The 16,259-nt window shown below is 47.3% G+C and overlaps 1 protein-coding gene and 1 long non-coding RNA gene across 2 annotated transcripts; one reads left to right on the top strand and one right to left on the bottom strand.

Moving 5' to 3' along the window:
- Positions 1–769: 769 nt before the first annotated feature.
- On the top strand, positions 770–14,898 carry LOC146505952 (glutamate dehydrogenase, mitochondrial-like). Its single transcript, XM_085183169.1, has 13 exons — positions 770–1,305; positions 4,546–4,626; positions 4,718–4,773; positions 6,561–6,624; positions 6,803–6,897; positions 8,222–8,401; positions 9,741–9,878; positions 10,039–10,176; positions 10,834–10,914; positions 11,006–11,129; positions 11,206–11,297; positions 11,379–11,441; positions 13,124–14,898. Exons 1-13 carry the CDS (start codon positions 897–899, stop codon positions 13,241–13,243), a joined length of 1,641 nt encoding a protein of 546 aa, XP_085039295.1. The 5' UTR covers positions 770–896; the 3' UTR covers positions 13,244–14,898.
- LOC146505953 (uncharacterized) lies at positions 10,058–16,160 on the bottom strand. Its single transcript, XR_014877670.1, has 2 exons — positions 15,415–16,160; positions 10,058–15,346 (listed from the first exon to the last, which is right to left on the bottom strand). It is a non-coding gene; the product is annotated as an uncharacterized LOC146505953 (long non-coding RNA).
- Positions 16,161–16,259: the final 99 nt, after the last annotated feature.

Here is a 16,259-nt window from a genome sequence, read left to right on the forward strand (position 1 = left end):
ATCCGTGTCTCCTGTGCAGTACAGAATGCGTTCAGCTTGTCAAATGTATATAAATCTTCGATCTTACAGTGTAACTCTGAACTGCTGGACTGTGTGTTTGTAAGTTTTCTCCCCAACAAACACAAAAAATGTCGTTTTGCACCCTCAATTTGGTTTCATTCTATAATACTGGACTTTTTTTCTATGAAGTTTTGAAGTTTGAGAGTGTTTAAACAAGAGGGAAAAGTGTGAAAAGGTTCATGTGTATCTGAGAAAAGTGTAAAAAGCTTGTAGTGAGGGGTTTTACAGCCATAAAACACCTATAATAATTTTTTTTTAAAAAATAAAGTTGGCTACTTCGCGGGTTATTTTGGAACGTAACACCCGCGATAAACGAGGGACCACTGTATCAGGAGAAAATGGCTGAAATCTGCAGTGAACGTTGGGCTTTTATTTGGAAAGTTGAGTCCAGACGACCGGATATGCAAAACTGTGGCGATGCTAGCTTAAACCGCCACAAATTAACTCTAAACGTGTTAAATACCGTCAAAATGTCCATTTTGGGTGGATGCTTCTGTTTTACAGCGGTATTTGGTCCTCTCCGTGTGCTTCTCCGCACTTTATTTAATAAGTTGTTCAGTTTTAACGACTTTTCCGGGTGTTGCCAAAAGCTAACGATAAGCTAAGCTACGTGCCTCCTTCCCGGCACTGCCGTTACAGTCTCGTGCGGGGTTTTGTATATGAAATTGAGCCGCACGCGCGCGTCTTGCCCGGCGCCGCACGCGGCGGTGTAGCTTGACAGGAAGGGGCGGCGGGAAGGAGGAGCCGCCGCTGCGGTACAGCTCTGTGTTTACGCGGCTCCATTTCCTCGTCTTGTCTCACCTCCCTGGGACGGCGAACTTCTACAAACCGTGAAAATGTACCGGTACTTCGGAGAGCTACTCACCCGGGGAGCGGGCGGCGTCCTGGCCTCGGGGTGCCCCGCCGCCGCTGCTGACTCTGTTCTGCCGGCGTCCGCGTCCCTGCTGCGGCACCGCGGCTACAGCCAGGCCGTGGATCCAGCCGACGACCCGAACTTCTTCACTATGGTCGAGGGCTTCTTCGATAAGGGCGCCGCTATCGTGGAGGACAAGCTGGTGGAAGACCTGAAGACTCGAGAGACTCCCGAGCAGAAGAGGAGCCGGGTCCGCGGGATCCTGCGGATTATCAAGCCGTGCAACCACGTCCTGAGCGTCAGCTTCCCCATCAAGAGAGACAGCGGGGAGTGGGAGGTGATCGAGGGCTACCGGGCTCAGCACAGCCAGCACCGGACGCCCTGCAAGGGAGGTGAGTCTCCCGCGCCCGGCTCCTGTTAGCACCGCGGAAAAAAGTTTCACCGAACAACGTGAAGCGACGTTCACGCAGAGCCGGCGTGACACGATTTGAACCCACATGAAAAAATGAATGTAAAGGGTTTGAAAGCAGCCTGCTCCAGATTCAGACAGACTAGATTTTTGTGCTTTTACTTTGATTTAAAACAAGACTCCCGTCTTTTAACCAGCTAAAACCACATTGTGCACGCGCAAAGAAACTAAAATCAGATGTGCAGGAAATGTTATTCACACCAGCCCGAGACAGCCACTTTAGGATTTTACTCTCCTCTCAATAATTAATGTGCATCTATCCCCAAAGCAGGGATTTCCTGTGTGAACCTGAAACACAGCTTTAATAACATCAGATGGTTGAGGTAAAGGTTCAGAGATAGCTCGGTTAAACCAATAACGTCGTCAAGCAAACTGCAATGAACAATGCAAAGATTGCACTGTAAAAAGCTGTAGGAGAAGAGCTGGGGTGGGCGAGAGTGAGGCGTGTGTGCATGTCTGGGGCTTGCTGAGCCATCACCCCTGTGGGTTGTGGCTTCTGCTCCTGGCTTGTACCGGGGCGGCTGGCCTGTAGCGGGTCCACCGCCTGCTGCAGGTCACAGTTCTGACTGCAAAAGCTGCTGGACAGGATTAGTGTGTGACGTGCATGTACATGCTGAAAGGAGCGTTGTCTCCTGGTGCTGACGTTTCCGCCTCAGCCAGGAATGTTGTCAGTCCGGTTTGAGCTCACGGAGCGTCCTGATGGGTGCTCAGGGCGCCGTGTTTTTGTTCTGAGCTCTGTGCCATCACTCTGATGTTTGGTCTGAGGTTCAGACTCTGCAGCACATGTGGAGAGAGTGTCCAGATGTTCACACTGCACAAACGTGCTGAGGGCCAGCAGACGGGGTCACAGTGGTCTGACAGGTGGAGGTGTGAACGAAATGCTCGGTTTATTCGGAGCACGAAACAACACGTTTGGAGACTTGAACACATACGATGGCGCAGCAGAGGATTTGAAGCTGCTTTGAATGCAGACTTGCTGTGACACACCTTAGCCTGAGCCGCACTCACTCTCTAACATGTCAGCTCATGACGCTGGCGGGGTGTCGGGTTATTGCCTGAGCTGCACCTTAATCCACACACACTGTCACTGATGACCAGTTTCCTCCTGTGTGCTGGACAACTGTCCTGCTCTGAGCCTCGCAGTGGAAACACTGGTTTGACTGGGGTTTCCACTGTGAGGCCGTGCCTGCTGGCTGCGATCACACACAGGCCTGAGCTTCTCCTGCTATTACAGATTTACTCGGCTCATGTTTCTGCTGACAAATTGGTGCCAGTATGAGCCTCGAGCGGCCCAGTGAAGGTTTCCTGGAAAAAATCCAGCTGAGTAAACGACCACAAGCCGTCAGCGGCCTCCAGGGGGGCGGAGCTTGGACAGAAGTTCATAGAAAGGAGGGAAGTGATTATTAGGAAATGTTCCCCTCAGGTAGATTGTAGTTAGACGGTTTATGAGAACACAGAGATCCTGTTTAATGCTTTCATGTGACATGAACCACCAAACAAACAGACCTGAGCTGTCCAATCAGCTCAGAGCTTTTTCACACCCGCCTCAGCTGTCGTCATGGACGCCCCCACCTTTAACTGTCCTCAGAGTTCCTGCAGCTCCCCGAAGACTCGCAGGAACCTGAACGATCACATGATGCTGCTTCGCCGGTCAGATGAATCACTCAGGATTTATTCAGGGCTGCCGCTTCGGCACATAATTTATCAGTTAAACTTATTATGTTTCAAATTCACTCACATGATGGAAGTGATTAACGTACAGTCTCCGGACACTTTATTATGCACATCGTGCTGATATTCAAGTCTTCACGATTCAACAAGATGCTGCAAACGCTCCTCACAGACGTTTTAACCTGATGTCATTAATGATATTTGTAATAATAATAATAATGGATTGCATTTATATAGCGCTTTACAAGACCCTCAAAGCGCTTTACAAGGCCACTATTCATTCACTCTCACATTCACACACTGGTGGAGGCAGCTACAGGTGTAGCCACAGCTGCCCTGGGGCAGACTGACAGAGGCGAGGCTGCCATATCACGCCATCGGCCCCTCTGGCCATCACCAGTAGGTGGTAGGTGAAGTGTCTTGCTCAAGGACACAACGAGCTCGAACCGACAACCTTCCGATTACAAGACGAACACCCAACTCTTGAGCCACGATCGCCCCATATTCTATATGAGCTTTGGGTTATTAATCTTATATGTAATTCACTCCTGCTCATCAGTGATTGAGGGTGAATACAGGGTGGAGCCACAAAAGGCTTTTTCTTCCTGTTCACAGTCATTCGCTGGTAACTCCACTCCACAGTGGCCTTTATGATGGCATTGTCCATCTTTGATATACAGTCTGCAGTTGGAGTTGACTGCTGGATGACAGAGGGTTCATTTTATTTCTATTCATTTGTCCCAAAGAGCTTTGGTGACGGTAGAGAAGAGGCGCTGTACGAGCCACAGGCGTGTTTGAATCAGTAGACTGGGAGTTGTGGTGTGCTGATGGTTTGGTCACAGCAGTCTTTCCCGTGACTCGTCAGCTGTGTGTCTGCAGGCCTTTCAGCGAGTCCAGCTTACAGCTTTTACTCATCACATCCAGTGTTGTGTGCGAACAAAGGGACCTGGGTGTGGTTGTTTTCCTATAAAGCAGCGTGTCTGAGGCGAGGCGGCCACGCCCGCTCTGAGTCACACGAGTTTCTCTGCTTCCTCCTCCACGCCGTCCTTCTCACTTCTGCATTTCTCCGTGGGCACCTCCCTTCACCATCTTCCTTCTCTGCTTTTGTCTCCTCATCCATCATGTTGTCACTTCCTCCCGCCGCTGCTTTCACACTTCAACCTGCCTCCGTGTGTTTTTGTTTTCCTTCCCACTCGCCTCTGAGCGCAGCCATTTTGTCCCTGCAGCCTGTGTTTGCAGTGATGCGTGAGAGCTGCTGGCCCACTTCCACGCTGACCTCCCTCCACTTTCTGACCGTTTTATTTTCCATGCTGCTCGCCTCAGCGGCTCAGGCCACCTTTATAAATGTTCACGTAGCTGCTCGTCCACCTTAAAGCTCAAACACACTTCCAGATGTGGGCAGAGGCCTCCTGGTGGGAAAAGCAGGTAGTGCAGGTGGGCTGGCAGAACTTTAACCATTGAAAGTGTCATGAAATAACGCCGTGTGTTGCAGGTATCCGTTACAGCACAGAGGTGTCTGTGGACGAGGTGAAAGCTCTGGCCTCGCTGATGACCTACAAATGTGCCGTCGTAGGTGAGGGCACGCTGAACCCAGCACCCCGTCTGCTGTGTTTGAGTGACTCTGCCGCTTGTTGTCTTGTGAACTAAAGTGACTTTGTTTCCAGATGTGCCTTTTGGTGGAGCCAAAGCCGGCGTGAAGATCAACCCGAAGAACTACTCGGTAAGTGTGACGCTTCCACGCCGGCCCTCCTCGGTGACCCTTGTGGTTTTATTTCTTGATCAGCGCTCGGCCTCGAACTAAACTAAATATTGGGGTGATTGTGTTGCCATGGAAACCTGTGGTAAGTGAACGAAGCGCGAGTGTGCGAGTTTCCCACGATGCTGCAGTCGGCGCCGCTCATCAGCTTGTTTGTAATGGCTCCACGACTGTAGACGGAGCAGCCGTCTGCTGTTTTACAGTAAACGTTCCGACCTGAGCGGAAACGCTGAGCCATCAGCTGGCAGAGACGCCGGGATTCACTCTGAAACGTGATGACTCGTGACTTTCTCCCCACATTGATTTCAGGGCCCTCTGTCACCCCCTCCCTCTCTAAATGTTTGCTCGACCTTCGCTCTTTGCTGCTTTCTCTGCTGGAAAACATCGATCAGCTGACACGAGCATAACTGGGAGGACTGCTGACCTCTGACCTCCTGATATGAGAGAAACACAGGAAGTGGACGGACATGATGAAATGTTAAAAGTAGAGCTGTTGTCCTGCCGAGTGCTAGGTCAGACTTACACCGAGTGAGTTTCAAAAGAGAGACCACATCACTCCGGTCCTCTGCTCTCTCCACTGGCTCCCAGTTGCTTTTAGGATTGATTTTAAAATTTTACTGCTGGTTTTTAAGGTTCTTAACGGTACTGCACCTCCTTACCTGGCAGAGCTTCTTAGCATTTACCGCCCCAGGAGATCTTTGAGGTCAGCAGACCTGATGCTTTTAGATGTTCCCAGGTACAGATTAAAGACTTGGGGAGAGAGGGCTTTTGCTGTGGCTGCACCCAGACTGTGGAACAGTTTACCTCCTCACATCAGATTCTCCACAAGCCTAGGAACTTTTAAAACTGCTCTTAAAACTCACCTCTTCTCATTGGCTTTTAGCAAGGTTTAACTTACTGTATTAACTTATTATCAGTGAGGTGTTTTATGTACTTGTGTTTTATTGTATTTTATATTGTATTTTATTGTACAGCACTTTGGTCAGCCTTGGTTGTTTTTAAATGTGCTTTATAAATAAACTTGACTGCGGGTGTGAAAGTCGTCGCTGCAGAGGAAGAGGGTGCGTTTGATTTATACCACAAGAAAAACACACGAGTTCGTTTTGATTATCGTGTTTTCTCCTTTGTTTAAAGACAGAATGATCGTTTAAATAAAAATGAAAGCGCAGGTACAGGACGCCATATTTACTGTAACATACGGATGTTTGCATCACTTCACTTTCATGGTTACATAAGAAATAAACTCCAGAGATCTTAATGTCGTGGTTCCTGCTGTTGTTCGCCTGAAGGTTGCTGGTTCGACCCCCCGGAGACACGGATCCTGTGTCTGGTTTAAAACTGCCACTCGCGGCGACGACTAATCATGACAAACCCGTGAGGAACCAGAACATCAGCAGAAGCTTCCTCGGCTCATTTTCACTCCAATCCGTCGTGACCACAGCGCTCAGGGACCGCCTACAAAATGCCGCAATGGAAAAATAAAGTGGAGGATCACAAGAATCACGCCAAGCGTTTCCCTTTGATCACACTGCAACACTGGAACATGAAGGACTCTCCGTCATGGTCCAGTTGCTGCTCTTTGGTTTCCCTCGTCAGACACAGAGCAGACAGATGTGGGCGTGCACTCGTGCTGTCCTATAAGTGCCTGCTGTGTTTAACGGGGGTCAGACTGGGGTGTGTCCTCCAGCCAGCAGCTGAAAGGTGAAATGCATCGAAATAAAAATGTGTATTTTTTTAAATTGTGTTTTCAGGACGACGAGCTGGAGAAGATAACCCGAAGGTTTACCATCGAGCTCGCCAAGAAGGGCTTCATCGGTGAGTGATGTCACACCTGTCAGCTCCACTGAAGGTGGTGCGGCTCTCAGAGCAGCAGTTGGAGCAGCAGGTGGGCTGCAGAGTGGCTTAAATCTTACTGACAGGAAGTTCAGACAGCGTCAGCTGACGTGGGCTAATTTTCACTTCGCGTCCTCCCTGAACCGATGCGCTCTTGCAGGACCCGGCATCGACGTTCCTGCTCCGGATATGAGCACCGGGGAGCGCGAGATGTCCTGGATCGCCGACACCTTCGCCACCGTCATGGGACACACTGTGAGTACTGACCCAGCAAAAAAGATGTGGCGTCCAAATGCGTATGATTACACATTAGGACTGGGCGATATGGCCTAAAATCCTTATCGTGGTATAATTTGAATCATGTGCGGTAACGATATATATCACGATGTAGTCTGTTCTTCTTTATAACGTATTTTACACACTATAAGGACTTAAAATCCTTTAATTTCCTCAAAAATCGAGAGTGTGCCTTATGTATGAACTCTGGTTGTGCTTACTGACCTCGAACAGATTCTCTGTGCTACACTGCGCTCAGACAAAAATGTTTCAGTCTGACTTTGCTAAGCTACGAAGCCGCACCGCCCGATGGATTGTTGGAGTCAGGAGCCTGGCGGAGTCATCTGGGTCCTAAACTCCGTCAGCTTCAGGTCCCAAAGTCAAACAAACACTGAGAGTTAAAAACTGTCTAAATTCTTTCATCTTTAATAAAACGATCAGTGTTGCTGCTTTATCAGGTTATCTATGAAGTTTAACATCCATGAAAACAAGATTTATTACATTTAACAGAGTTAGAAGTTAGCAGGAAGTTAGCTCGCTAGCTTCCACCTAAACATGATATAGCATGTTCTGACTGAGAGATTTCTGAGAAATTCAAACGTACAGCTCTGCTATCACTTCCAACATAAATGAAGACAGAAAACTAAACAGCAGTGGCGTTTGTAGGGTTACTGAAGTTGGGCTAGCTCGTAGATAATGATGTGCTACGTGATTGTTAGCGACACAGCTATGTTAGCATAAACACAGTGAAGCTGGAGGAAGAACGCTAACTTTTTTTCCACTCGATAAAAGTGAACGTGATGGTTCCTGATGGTTAGAGACAAATGCAATCGCATGGCAGGATGCTGTACACGGACCAAACTTCAGTCAGGAGAACAACTGATTCATCCACAATACGAGGTTCTGCAACAACATGGGAACAGAGCAGCTGCGAGAGAATTCACCATTAATGAATCAATGGTACAGAAGTGGAGGAAGCGCAGTTTTTGGCTTTCCCCATATTTCAAATGTGCTTCGTCTCTTTGCTGTGACTGTCGGCATAATTTGCAGATGTTATTGCTGCAGCCGCTGCCATGCTTTCAAGCAGAAACAGGCGCAGCTTGATGACACCATCAACATGCGCTATCGTGGTAGAGCGGTATAGTCAAAATCTCAACCGTTGGCCAGATTTATATCGTTTCTACCGTTTATACGACCCACCCCTACATGTGTTTGTAAAAACGGTCACGAGAGCATTTCATGTGTTCTTTCAGAATCAGGCTGTTGTTTTTGTTTTTGACCTCGGCCTGTCGTCCATGTTCAGGACATCAACGCCCACGCCTGCGTCACCGGGAAGCCCATCAGTCAGGGAGGAATTCACGGCCGCATCTCCGCCACCGGCCGGGGAGTCTTCCACGGCATCGAGAACTTCATCAACGAGGCGTCATACATGAGCCAGCTCGGGATGTACCCCGGGTTCCAGGACAAGACCTTCGTCATCCAGGTACGCTCCGCCGTCGTCACAACAGAACGTCTGCAGCGTTCTCACGAGTTTCTCACACTTCGTTTGAAAGCAGGATGAACAGTGAACGCAGCACGATGACCACGAGCCCGAAACCTCCGTGTAAAGTTCTCACAGAAGAGCTGAGGGGCGTCAGCGGGAGTGGGCCGATGTGAAGAAGTGTTGCTCACGTTATAAATGATGAGCAGGTTAAGCCGAAGTGACGTTTCGGGTCCGAGTGATGTAGCTCTCATCATCAGACGGCGAACATGAGGCAACGTGCAGATGTGCATGTGGCTGCCTGCTCTGACCACACTGACTGTGGATAATTTACATCACACTGCAGCAACTGCACCTCAGACGCTGTCCGTCTCCATCTTTTATTTACAGCATGAGAGCAGACGGCTCGGTCTGGATCCGATTATGAAGAACAAATGAGAAAAACTTTTCTTCCATCCTTCCCTCCTCAGCTGACTCATGTCCAGCTGCATGTTTTCATTTAATCAACAGGCGACCGCAACAAAGAGACCTCAGGATGCCTTTCATGGCGTTCAGCACAAGTGGAGAGCAGGGAGGAGGCTCCGTCCAGACTCTGTGCTGATGGTGTTTGAGTAAATCATCCAGCGACTAAGACACAGAAGGACCACGAGGAGACAACGCTGACTGAAAACAGACCTGAGCAGATGCAGCGACATCGTGCTGCGAAAACTCAGCCACTAAAGTCACAGAACAACCGCCGAGGACTTCAGTCGGATTACAGACGCACCTCCAGGTTTACCCCTGAAGGTGGCGCTCCTCTACGTCACCGCCTCAGGACCACGTGAGGTCAGAGGGCAACCTGAAGCTTTTTCCTGAAGTTTTGTGAGCGCGTTTCCTGTTTTTGTCTTCTGGCTCTGACTTTGGTTGAACACACTGGAACATTTTCCCTCAATGACTTGGACAGAGATGGATGCGTGTCCTCGCCACAGTCATGCAGCCACTGTCACACAATCTGAGTTATTTTTCCACCCAAACAGTGCTGGTGCCCAGTATGAACCAGTGCTGGTGCCCAGTATGAACCAGTGCTGGTGCCCAGTATGAACCAGTGCTGGTGCCCAGTATGAACCAGTGCTGGTGCCCAGTATGAACCAGTGCTGGTGCCCAGTATAAACCAGTGCTGGTGCCCAGTATAAACCAGTGCTGGTGCCCAGTATAAACCAGTGCTGTGTCTGTCCACCAGATGGCTGACCCAGCTTCTAGTAACTCGACATAAAAATGTGCAGTTTCCTATTCAGGAGAACGCCGTGTGATTTGTGACCGTGAGGCAGACGCCTGGTTAATGCGCCCTCTGCTCCGCCTGCAGGGCTTCGGTAACGTGGGGCTTCACTCCATGCGCTACCTTCACCGCTTCGGAGCGAGGTGCGTCGGAGTCGGAGAACTGGACGGAAGCATCTGGAACCCCGAAGGCATCAACCCCAAAGAGCTGGAGGACTACAAACTGGTGGGTTCACAGAAACAGGAGCAGTGTGCCACCTGCTGGCAGCACTGTGTCACTGCAGCGTAAACAGTCCAGTTTTATTGTGTCATTTTCTCACACAGCTGGTTTGTTTCGTGTGAAGCAGCTGCTGTCTTCATCAGTTTGAACGGTTTGTCGTTTCCAGGCCAACGGGACCATCGTGGGTTTCCCGGACGCGACGCCATACGAAGGGAGCATCCTCGAGGCCGACTGCGACATCCTGGTCCCCGCCGCCAGCGAGAAACAGCTGACCAAAAGCAACGCCCACAAGATCAAGGCCAAGGTGCCATGGTTACCAGATCATCACGTATACGTGCGACGATACGTGCACGCAATATTTAGTTCAGTCTAATTATTCCGACTCTCGGGAATAACGCCACTGGCAGGAAAACAAAATCATAGAAGGAAAAAACCCACAAACTTATACAGAAAACAAGGTTTAGTAGATTATAAATATACTGCGTATGTATGAATTTAATGTTCTCAGATGTGAAGAGAAAAAAGTGCTTTACATAAAAAAAACCTACAAATAAAAATAAATAAAAACCTTTAAAAAGTGCAAAATGCAGAAAATTCTAAAGAGAAACAAACAGAAGTTGAGGAAACAAGAGTTTTGATTTAAAAATAGTCATTGTTGGATTTTCTGACTGTTTGGGAAACATCCTTAAAGCTGGAGATGAACGCTGTGATGAATCTTATATTAAAATATAAGATTCATCACAGTGTGATGGGGCCAATGAGGGAGCCCTGAGGAACTCCACATGCTCCCCTGGATACCGCTGTCTCGTGCACACATGAGGAACGTGCCGGTCCAGAGGCTGGAAGCCGTAAACATCTCAGATAAATTCATATCTAACTAAATGGCACTAAAAATGTCCGTCCTGGGAAACGTTTGTGGGTTTCCATCAGTAAACTGACCTGGAGTCTGTGGTACCTTCAGATCATCGCAGAGGGAGCCAACGGGCCGACTACACCTGAAGCTGACCGGATCTTCCTGGAGAGAAACATCCTGGTGATCCCGGTCAGTGCGAACGCTCGTGACCTTTGTCAAAGGTTATTCTCAGACTGAAGTAAACGAGACGTCTGTTATCCCCTCTCCTCTCGTGGGTCAGGACATGTACCTGAACGCTGGCGGTGTGACGGTTTCCTACTTCGAGTGGTTGAAGAACCTGAACCACGTCAGTTACGGGCGACTGACCTTCAAATACGAGCGAGACTCCAACTATCACCTGCTGAGTGAGTCTGAGCGTCCGTCAGGAAGCCTCGCACCAACGCTCCGATCGTTGTCAGTAACGCTCTCGTCTCCCTGCAGTGTCGGTCCAGGAGAGTCTGGAGAGGAAGTTCGGCAAACACGGCGGCGCCGTCCCCGTCGTCCCCACCTCTGAGTTCCAGGCTCGGATCGCCGTGAGTACACACTTACTCGTAGTACTCGAGTACTGTCTCCTCCTCTTCCTCAGGTGTGTAAGCTCCGCTCTGTGGTTTCAGGGAGCGTCTGAGAAGGACATCGTTCACTCGGGTCTGGCCTACACCATGGAGCGCTCTGCCCGGGTAAGCACGCCAAACCTGCAGCACGCAGGAAGTCCTACAACGTCACCGCAACCAGTTTACGACTCAAAATAAATGATAACGCAGGTGATGACAGAATCGTTATTGTCACAGTCGATGTGGACCTGAGATAAAGAGGCGTGTTAAATATACACGATGATGATGATGATGAGCGACTTCATCCCAGTTTAGGTTTCACGCGGTGATCAGACGACCCAAAGGTTAAACTTCACATCTGCAAACACCTGGATTATAAGCTGACTGTTATGGAGAGTACATCAGAGTAAATGTACGTGTAGTTTTATTTATTATATTAGCGCCCTCAGAGGCCACACCTACCCGAAGGGCGTGACCCCGACCTGATTTTGTTGGTTCGTTTCTACGGTGACACAAAAGTTAAACAGAAGTTGTAACTTTCGTCGTTTCAACTGTCGAAGCAAATGAAATCTTTGGAACGACAGATTTCTCCCGCGCTTCCTGCTGAACAAATCTGACGAGCGTTAGCGGCTACACGCTTCCTCCCACCGAGGCGGGAAAGGGAAGCGAGCACATCGCCAGGAACTCCTGACGGATCATTTATGACACGAGACGACACAGTTTAAACGCCGTGTCGGGTTATAATAAATCCACCCCTCACCCTGAGAAACACACGGATGCCTTATTAACCCTTTAAGACCGACCATAGAACCAAGTCTGCCAGAGCTTATATTATATGTTTACCTGCTGTGGAGCCATTTTTGGGAGCATTTCAAGTTGATATACATCAATACAACCATTACAACCCAGATTTTAATAATATGTCTGCATTAAGTGCATAGTAATTACATAAATTGCAAAAAAGTGCAATAAACTACAAAAAAATTGAAAATCGTTTTTGTTTTTTTAACATATATTTCTAGTTAGAGAAATTTAAGAGGCTTATCCCTCAAAACTGTAAATACAAAAAAGTTGCACAAAATAGTTTCCCACCACAGGAAATTTATTTTGAGTGTCTTCATAGTTTTATTTTTGAAATATACCAATTTTTATACACTGCAGGAAAAACGAAAATACATATTATGATGCAAATTTGCAAAAAAGCAGCATATGCATCAAAATAAACTATTTCCAGCAGTGCAATATGAGTCCTAAGCATCCCAGAAACGACACAGAAAGTCATAAAGTCAAAGATAACTTTTAAAAACACCAGTATAGGCTCATGAGGCCCTGATGGTAAAAAACTACATTTCCGCGAAAATGACGTCACTTCCGGTTTCGGGCAGGTCATGGTGGACATGCGATAGTTCGTGCTGATGGACGTAGGAAGTGTTACAAACAGCTGATCGGATCAGCAAAGCGTGTTTCTGGAATATTATGTTTTTGTTGCTGCAAGTGCTTTTTATGCAGTTTTTGCAAAGTTATATGTGGAAGGAAACTGTGACCGAGGACAAGCTGATGGCATAAGATGTAAGTACAACTCCTCCGGTTTCATGTGCAAAAAAAATTGTTGCGCTAGCTCACGTGGTTGCAGAGCTACCGGGATTTAAAAATAGTTACGCAAAACAGAGCGTGCTGCTCTGACCGGCTTTAAAGGGTTAAAGCAGATGAATCAATGCGTCGCCTGCTCACTGATCAAAGTCTGTAATGTTTGATTTCATGAAACAAACGTGTTCGAGTCACTTCCTGTCTCTTCTTCTCTGATGCAGCAAATCATGAGAACAGCCAACAAGTATGACCTGGGTTTGGACCTGCGGACGGCGGCGTACGTCAACGCCATCGAGAAGGTGTTCAAGGTTTACCGCGAGGCCGGCCTCATCATCACATAGACCCGCCTCCATCCACCTGTCCGTCTGTCTGTCCTACCTGAGTTTAGTTTCCACGTGTGTCTGAATTTCTCTGGGATGCTTCGTCTTGGTGCAGTCGCTCCTCCTCCTCTTCCTCCTCCTCCTCCTCATGTCTGTGTCCTTCTTTGAATTTAAACTTTAAAAAACCAAAGAAACTTGCGGTCGGCAGCTTTAACGCCGCGGTCGCTCACCTGAATCGCTGCTTCCTGCACGGAAATGACAAATGATCTGAGAACTGGCCAAAAGTATGTGGACACCCCACAGATGATGTGGGCGGAGCCTTTCAGATGAAATGCTTCCTTTCTCTGGATCGTCGCCGTCCTGAAAGCCTCGAGCTGACGAGTCCTGAAACGAGCTTCAGGAAAAAACAGAATATTTGTTTTTTTTATTGTTTTATTAATATTTTCGGGTTGAATCATGAACAAACTGAGCTGACGTGTCGGTTTAACACGGATGATTAGAAACAGCTGCAATCACTGAATAAACCTGGAGACGTGCAGCGGGACATGTCTGTAAATGTGGGGACGCTGGGATCGGTGCTGTCACAGATCAAACAGATTATAAATTCAGGATTAAATGAATCGTTTTCTCTCTTTGAAAGGTTAAAAACTTGAAGCGAGGCTGAACTCTGGACGAGTGACAGCGGTCTGTAGGTCGCCTCCCTCGGGCTGATGCTCCGTTAACGGGCCGGTTTGTATCGTGGAGGGAACGTCTGCTGCTGCAAACACTGATCCCAGATCAGTTCGTTGTGGGTGTCCACATACTTCTGACCATGTGTCGTGCTTTTCTTCTTCTACTGTGACGCCGTGCGCATGTGCCTCAGGACTGTCGCTTTAATGTTCTTCTGCCCACAGTCACTTTATTAAGAGCAATAAGTTTACAGCCATCATGAAATTTAAAAATGTCCAATTGAACGCCGACGTTTACAGCAGAGAAAACTTCATCATCGGTCCAGCTGCCGGAGCTCGAGACCCAAAACATTCAGTCAGGAAAAACTCGACCAAAGAGACGATATTTATTTTTCACTGAAATCTGTAGATTAATTTAGAAGATTTCCTCTTTAGCTGCAGAAAGTTTTTTTCACTTTGCACATAAAAAACAAAATTTATTCAAAAATTTGAAGTTTCACAAAAGTTAGTTTTTGTTAAATGAGGGAAAATCTGCGCCGATAAAGTGCCGTTCAGTCAGGGCGTCTGTGTCATTCCAGCTTTACTTTTTATTTTCTGGTAATGACCAAAAGTTGTTTCTTCTTCTTTGAAATGTTTGAAAAATCAGAAACCTGCTGTGGAAACTACAAACTATGCAAACACAGACGGTTCCCTGCGAGCTCGCCGTCACAGCGCCCCCCCGGCAGCCTCGCCTCTCGGGCTCAAACACTTGTTCCTTCTGTGGAGTTTTTATGTTAAAGAGAAATAAAATCCAAACAAAGTGACGCCTGAATGTGATTTGTTTTTTAAATCAAGCTTTATTGTTCAGTCTCCAGCTGACAGCGTTTGTTTCAGTGCAAATACGATTTATATTTAGGAACCAAAGAGGTGCAGGGTCCAGTCTGGCCACAGGTCCAGTTGGAAAATAATCATTTAAAAAATGCAAAAGTTTCATTTGTATTGGTGTCAAAATAAAATCTCTGAAGTTTGTTTTGTTTCCAGTTGTTTTTGTCAGAAGTCCAGACACTTTTCTTTACAAGCTCCTTTGACGATGTTATCAAAGTGTTTGATGTGTAGAGCTGGTCGTCACACACTGGAGTGAGCTCGTGTGCACATGTTGGCTCGTTACAGACGTTTGTTTGTTTACATGCTGATAAACACAAACAATAAAAATCAAATCAACTTTGTGATGCAGAAGAGGAAGAATGAGTCACTCTCACCACCAAAAGTCAATAAATGATGACGTTGGGTCGTAAAATGTAAGGAGTGCTGCAGAGGAGCCAGCAGGGGGCGCTGTCGCAGCACGGCCTCTGCTCCCAGCTGTGACTGACATCTGGACGTGCAGGTGGCGTCTCACAGCTTGACCTGAAGGTGGCAGTGTTGCATCACTGGCTGCTGTTCATGGTCCTGACAGTGTTGTCTAAATAAAGTTTACCTGCTGAAGTACAGCAAAAACTATCTGAAGGATGGACACGCTGCAGGTGCAGAAACACCTGAGACGTTTACCTGGATTCATGTTTGGTGGATCCAGGTGGAGAGCGGGGAACAGCGTGCACCTCCCTCCACGCCGTTTTCAGCCTGAGCTGATGAGCGATGACGAATCTGACGAATCAGGGATTTCATAGATACACAAGAGGGTACTTCCCTGACTGTGACCTGCACAGGCCGGCTCAGCTCAAGCCACAGTGCTGTGAACGTGATAACACCCGAGTGCAATCACACACAGACACACACACACACACAGACACACACACACAGACACAGCTGTATAGGAGCAGTAAAAGAATATATGTATTTTTCATGTTTTTGTATTTTTGTCTTTATGATCGTTCATTTGTTTTTACTGTTTTTGTAAAGTTTTTAACTTTATTCGTTTTTTAAAAAACAAGTTTCCTTTTTGTTTTTTTTCTTGTTTTTCTGCCTGGGTGGGCGTGGCTCCCCTTTACCGTCCACCAATCAGTGGGTAGAGTTTGCCACGTGGTGCCGGAATTCCCCTTCAGCTCTGGGGCTTTCCAATCTGACTGCCTGCCTGCGGTCACCATGACAACCGAGCTGAGCTAAGTCAAGTTTGTTGCGGAGGGCGGGACATGACTTCCTGATTATCAAAACAAAAGCATCATTTTACGCACATTTTGAAAGGATAGTGAAATAGTTAAATATAATTTAGTTTAATTATTTTTTTATACAAAGCATTAAAATCTTCTTTTTTTTGTTTATATTTCTAATTTTTCTGTTTGTGTAAAATGTTTGTATCTTTTTGCTTTTCTCCTTAAATTAATTATTTGAATAATTTGTATAATATTATCTGGAGAATTTTAAATAAACATAAAATCTAAAAATTCAAATGAAAC

Source organism: Neolamprologus multifasciatus, chromosome 13, assembly GCF_963576455.1.
Source record: "Neolamprologus multifasciatus chromosome 13, fNeoMul1.2, whole genome shotgun sequence".
Taxonomy (NCBI): Eukaryota; Metazoa; Chordata; class Actinopteri; order Cichliformes; family Cichlidae; genus Neolamprologus; species Neolamprologus multifasciatus.

Excerpts from the sequence above, each read along its gene's own strand:
- LOC146505952 (XM_085183169.1), top strand. The coding sequence starts at position 897 with ATGTACCGGTACTTCGGAGAGCTACTCACCCGGGGAGCGGGCGGCGTC. Across the intron at positions 10,177-10,833 it reads CCCACAAGATCAAGGCCAAG|ATCATCGCAGAGGGAGCCAA; the intron begins GTGCCATGGTTA and ends TGGTACCTTCAG. Across the intron at positions 11,442-13,123 it reads CCATGGAGCGCTCTGCCCGG|CAAATCATGAGAACAGCCAA; the intron begins GTAAGCACGCCA and ends TCTCTGATGCAG.